The sequence below is a fragment of the Manacus vitellinus genome, unplaced genomic scaffold, assembly GCF_001715985.3.
Source record: "Manacus vitellinus isolate BGI_N305 unplaced genomic scaffold, ASM171598v3 scaffold_58_pilon, whole genome shotgun sequence".
Lineage (NCBI taxonomy): Eukaryota > Metazoa > Chordata > Aves > Passeriformes > Pipridae > Manacus > Manacus vitellinus.
In genome coordinates, this window is record NW_021940671.1 from 1152436 (window position 1) to 1158450 (window position 6015).

Genomic DNA, 6015 nt, shown 5'->3' on the forward strand with positions numbered 1-6015 from the left:
TCTGAAGGCTCTGTCCCAGCTCTGAGGACACCTCACCAGTCCTGAGGACTCCAAGGTGCAAAACAGCCTTGTTGTGTAAAACAGTGCTTGTTTTACACAGTGGAGAATGGGTTAATCTTAAACCAGCTGAAGATGAGCCTTATGAAGGAATAGTTAAATTAAGGGGGGTTAGTGCCAAGGGAGACTATTGGAAAGAGCCCAAGGATATTGTCAGAGGCCTGTCTCACACGTGGGCTGAGACTGCACATCTCTAGTGTGAAGGGTGGAACATGCAAGCCAGGAGTGTCCAGCAGTATAAAAACACAGCTCTACTGAGCCTTCCTGCTGCTCTCAGCAGCACAGAACCCTGGCAAAACCCATGGAAAAGGGGTCTCCCAGAAGACCACCTGGAGTTGCCAAATGTGTTGATGTATCACACTGGAAAATTTCTAGTTGAGGTGAAGATGTCGTGTGTGAATGTGGCAGTGGTGGTGGCATGGGGAGCACACAAGGCAGTTCCACCCTCAGGAGCAGTGTATTTGCTGTCTGTGAAAATCTCTCTAGCAAAGCACTCTTCATTTTCAACCAGTTAGGAAAGCAGCAGGATTTGGTGCAGCTTCTGCATTCAAACAAAAATTTGGCATCTCAGTGTAGTAGCTGATTAAGAAGAATTTAACGAGACCCCAAAGGTAGGGGCCATATCCTCCTGATGCTGATTAAAACAGGGATGAGCTTATGAAATTCAGATCAGCTCGGACTGGTCACTGTGTATGTTAAGACAATTACAGTATGAAAAGCGAAAAATGGTTGATTTTGGTGTTATAATGGGAATAAGTAATGGTCTGGTAACAGTGGTAAAGTGCTGAGGATCTTATTACAGTCGCTGACTCCTTCCACATCCTTTAGTGTCAGGTATTCCCTCTTTCTCCACAAATACCAAAGCGATACTGCTATTTAACTAAGGGGTTTCTGGTGTGGTTGGTGTGTTTAACACTCCTGCTCCGTGTGAGCTGTTGATGCTGAGGAACACCGAGATATTTTCCTGTGGGGCTCGTGGGAGGGGAGGCTGCTCAGCCAGGGATGGACATGGAGACCGGCCGTGTTCACCCCCAGCAATTTCCCGCGCGCGGGCACCGCTGCTCCCAGCGGCACAAACCCGGCCCGGGTCTGTCCGTGGGGGTGCCCCCGCTGCCCCTCGGGGGGTCTCGGGTGGGAGGGTCTCGGCAGACGCGGGCGGACTGCAGTTCCGGCATGCCCGCTGTGGACGCAGCTCCCGGCATGCCCCGCTGTTGGACTGCAAGCTCCCGGCGTGCGCGCGCGCCTGCAAATGCGGCGCCAGGGGCGGCTGGGCCGGACATCGGACACCCGGCAGCAGCTCGGACTCGGACGGCGGCGGCGAGGCCGCGCGCGGTTCCGGGAGGCTGCCCCTGGACTGTGCGGCGCACAAGCGGCGGCGGCTGCTGCACCACGGGCGGAGCCGCGCGGCGGTGAGGGCCGAGAACAGCCGCGCTCTGCTCTCCGCGTGTTCTGCTCTGCCCTTTCTCCTCTCTCCTTTTTCCCTCTCCCTCTCCTCTCCGGGTCCCTCCGCAGCGCCTCCTGCCCCGGCCTCTGTGCCGTGGTGCCGGTGTGGGAGCCGGGCGGGGTCCTACCCAGGTCATCCCCGGCCTCCAGCCCGGCCTGGAGCCCCTTCCTGGCAGGACTGGCCGGAGCCAAGTTTCCCTTTCCCCTCATAACTGTTTCCCCCCCCCAAAGGTGGGCGAGAGTTGTCTTTCGGGCACGATTCTTTATGCTATAACATGTGGCCGAAGGGGGTTAAAGAGATCGTTAAAGAGGTCCTGGAGCAGGTCTTTTAAACGTGCTTTTACTTCTTCCTTTTCAGGTGGCTTTAGGAAGGATCGGTTACAGCCCAAAGATCAGCCAAGCCTGAGGTATTTTTTCTCCTGGTTTCAGACTTTCATGTTTCACTGAAGAAAAAATTAATGTATGTTATATTTGGGCTGTTTACAGTTAATACCTTGTGATAATTCTCACTGGAAGGGCCTGCTCTGTTTTGGGAATTAGCCCAACCATAATCTGAAATTATGGTTAAATCTGAAAAAGATAGTAAGTTTTTCTATAAGTACATTTGTCATCCCTCTACCAGCAGGGAAATATTGAAGTTGAAAACTTACTACTGCTGTCATTTACAGCCTTAGTTCCACTGTCACAAACTGCCCAACTCTGTAAGTGTCCCATAAAGGAATTAGTGCAATTACATATATCACAGTCTCTTGTCTCCTGTTTGGGTGAGGGCACCAGGTGTTTCTGGCCTTGAAAGAGAATAATCCTTGTTCTTGTTCTAAACGGGCGGGAGGTGAATGGCTGCCAGGAGGGCGACAACGAGCTCCACACAACTGCAGAGTTCAGAGCACACGTGGCCAAGAAACTGGGAGCAATGCTGGACAGGTATGGGCAGGCAGGGCTGAAAAGGTTTGTTCTATGGATCAGCTACACTGATGCTTTTTGTGTGCTGGACCCAGGAAATTCAACATCATCTTGTCTCCTTCATTCCTGTATTTAGTGCAAGCTTCCAATGGTCTCTGATCTAACCTTGCTGGTGTGCTGTGCCCCTCTGGTAAAGATCCTGTGCAGCACTGCCTGTGACCATTTGCCTCCGTGGTGAATGTGCTGTGGGGAGGGAAAAAAGTCGAATTTGGGTGCCTTAGCACTTTGGTCATTTAAAGGGTGGCATGGGAATCTTCCATTTGTTCTTACAGTCTAAAGCAGTGCCCAATTCAGGGTTGTGCTGGCAGTGTGCCTCTGACTGGGCTTTTCAGTGTGAAAATATGACCCTGGAGAACTAGAATTCCTGGTGTTTAGAGCTGGCTTTAGAAAGGCTGCTTTTAAATCATTCCTGTGGCATGTGTTGCTGAGAGGAGAAGGCCTGGTCTGCCCTGAAAGCAGGGACCTGAGGCAGCCTCACTAACAAAAAAGTGTAACATCTCCCTCTAGTCTTGTTTCCCAGAAATATCCAACTTGAACTGAGTTTGCACAAACCTAAGTTCTGACTGGAGTTTTCTGTTTAGTTTTGTAACTGTCTTGAAGGACTCATCAGGACCTTCTCAGACCTCTGTGCCACAGTCTGACTCTGCAGATGATGGTGAGTTCCAGTCTCAGCCATTGTGACTGTGTTGGTTAAGTGATGACAAGTGGGATGGATCCTGTCCATCACCAACTAATTAGTTGTACACCCAACTAATAAACATTTGCAATAAAAGATTTTTCTTAGTGCCTGTGAGGGCTGTTGCTTTGCAGCTGTGACCTTTGTGCCCCAAGTCCTCCCACACAGTCCCAAATAATTGCTGTCAAGCTCTGTAGCAATACAGTAACAGTAGTGAGGCTTCCAGGGAGATGGCTGTTGATTGCTTTCACCTCTGTTTTATATCATGCCTAAAATTCTCCTTCCCATACTTCAGGTTTTCGCCTCTTCTCTTCCTCTGTCCCTGGAGACTGTGGGAAACCAGAGCCTTGCCCTGCAGCAAGGAGGAGGCGCCCAGTGAGCTCCAGGTGAGGTGTTGGCAGCTGCTTTGCTCCTCAAGGACTGTTGCATCCCACATTTCAGAGGCAGCTGGAAATCCCACGAGGGAACAGGAAGCTGAAAAGCTGGAGAAGTGTGTATTCATGACTCTGACACTGGACTAGACCAGAATTTTGTTTCTTATTTTAGTGCTAGGGGAACTAGAAATGTTTGTGGGAGATTTTCTTTCCCCTTCTTGTGTGTGTAAAGAGCATCCTGGCCTTCCATCTGGTTAAATGCAAACTGTAGGTGTGGGAGTCCCAGAGCCACTGGGTGTTTATCACGTGTTCTCATCTCAGATTACTCTGCTGGCTGAGTTTTGGGTGAATTGAAGGCAAAAGTGTAACACAACCTCCTTCCCTCTTGTTCCCTTCCCAGTGACACAGACAGTGACCAGGAGTGGCAAAGGTTCCAGGAGGCTGCTGTGTCAGCTGCAGATATTCTGAAGCAAAGTGCTTTTCCTGCACTATCCCAGGATTCCAGCCAGGATCAGAGTCAGGGTTGTGTAGAGCACAACCAGAAGAAAAAGAAGAAGAAGAAGAAAATTAAGGGAGAGAAAAATATTCAAGAGAAAAGAATAGACCCAGTAGAGTGTGACCAGATCTGCAAAGATTTGCCTCGGTTGGTGTCTGCAAATGGACAGCAGGAGAGACAGAACAGCAATCATGGAGACAACTCAGTGCTGCCAGGAGCTGTGAAGAAGAAAAAGAAGAAGAAAAAATTGGAATGATGGTTTTACTCTGCAAACAGCAGGCAGTTGTGATGGATGAAGGAAATGAAAGAAAACTTAACAACAAGAGTTGCTGCAGAGGAGGGAAAATTAATTGGCAGAGCTTCTGTTCTAAAAGCTCAGTGGCCTGAGAGACTAATTAAGTGCCTTCCTGTGCTGTTGGCACCCCTGAGGAAGGGAACATTGTTCTCCTCACAGGGCAGTTGTCTGTGCTGCTGCTCGTGCAGGCCAAGCCTAAAAGGATGAAATCCTGTGCCAGACTTGTGTGACAGAGGGGTGTAATCACAGCTGCATCCCTCCTGCTCTGTCTTCACATCATGAAACCAAATCTGGTGTCCTGGAGAAAGTACATGATGAATTGAATTTGGTTTACATGGCAACAGGTGATCAACTCCCTTTTCTCTTTGCCTCTTGTAGGCGCCTACTAAGAATAACTGCAGCCCGTGGGAGACTCATTTACCAAAAGCACCCTTTCAGATACCAGGGCCCCCTTATTTTTTTCCTGTGATCATCATAACAATCTGTTGTTGAAACCTGCAGTGTTACTAATCCCTCTGCAATCTGCAGCTCTCCAGGGCCCCAGCACATAAACAGTGTGCAGTGAGCTGATTTCAGGGTTGGTATAAATGGGTCCTGCTGTTCAGTTGTGTCCACTGACATTTTTTTTTCATGTATAGTTTTTTACAGCATCTCTTGTTATTAAATTCTGTTACGCTCTTGGGCTTATTTAATTTGGTAGGTTTTGTACAACAGTGGCTTTCTTGCTGTATTTGGATTCTCCCAGCAGAGAGAGAGATGGCTGAGAGTGGCTCTTTAGTTGCTATGAAATTGCTACAGGAAGGACTTAAGCCTAATTTAAAAATTACCGTGTTTCAGTTGGGTTGATTATGACTTTTGTCTCTGAAATACTGTGAGGTTTGGTGGTTTTTGGTATGACTCTTAGTCTGTTTATGCTTCAGTTCCAGTCTTTCAGGAAATTACCTGTTACTAATAAATATTCTTCTTCTCTTTTAAGATTGTTGGGTTTCAGTAGATCCAACTTATTTGCCCTAATCAGGAGACCAGAAAGCCAGATTAGAAAAACCAAAAGAGTGAACTGTTGCTCTTTGAGCGTGGGAAACCTGCTGTAAGGTCCTTGCTGGTTTTCAGTCAAGAAAACACAGTTGGCATCCAAAAATGGAAAAGCCAAGTAGAAAATTGGCTTGTAATCTAACTGAATGTGCCAGCACAAGTTACTTGTCTTATGGGGCAGTTAAAACTGCAGTGCACTGCAGCTTGGACCTGGGCTTTCAAATGCATAGTGGCCTAAACATTACCTTTTGATTTGATTTAAGATTATTTTTGTGCTAGTTGGAAGTTATGTATATATTTGCAACTGATGCACATGGGAAATTAGGAAACAATTCTAGGATAAAACTCCTCAGAGAATCTAGTGCCTGAAATGGTTGCTGGTGTCTAGAGGAAGCTCCTATCAATGAAACCTGTAATGGACATCTGCAATTTTGTAATTTCCAGATATAACTGAAAAGTTCATTGTTGGGCTTTTCCTTTTTTAATTTTCTCTTGTGTCTTAACCTTTTAAGAGTCTTGAGCATGTTCTAGTCTCAAGGTTTTTTATCCATTTCACAGAAAGAGGAGCTCAGTTTCAGTCCCAAAAACCTGTTAGCCAGACATGAAGAAAGCCCCAGTTAATGACATATCAGTAATGTGAATGTTGAGAGTAAATAGAGAGGAATAATTAGAAGAGGAA

The 6015-nt window shown here is 47.4% G+C and overlaps 1 protein-coding gene across 1 annotated transcript in view; it reads left to right on the forward strand.

Moving 5' to 3' along the window:
• CUNH12orf43 (chromosome unknown C12orf43 homolog) overlaps nucleotides 1-5279 on the forward strand; it is a 16015-nt gene extending 10736 nt beyond the window's left edge. Inside the window, 5 exon segments of the mRNA XM_018081915.2 lie at nucleotides 1859-1907; nucleotides 2299-2424; nucleotides 3045-3118; nucleotides 3435-3525; nucleotides 3914-5279. Of these exon segments, the coding sequence (XP_017937404.1) occupies nucleotides 1859-1907; nucleotides 2299-2424; nucleotides 3045-3118; nucleotides 3435-3525; nucleotides 3914-4265 (692 nt within the window). The 3' untranslated portion in view covers nucleotides 4266-5279.
• The last annotated feature ends 736 nt before the right edge of the window (nucleotides 5280-6015 follow it).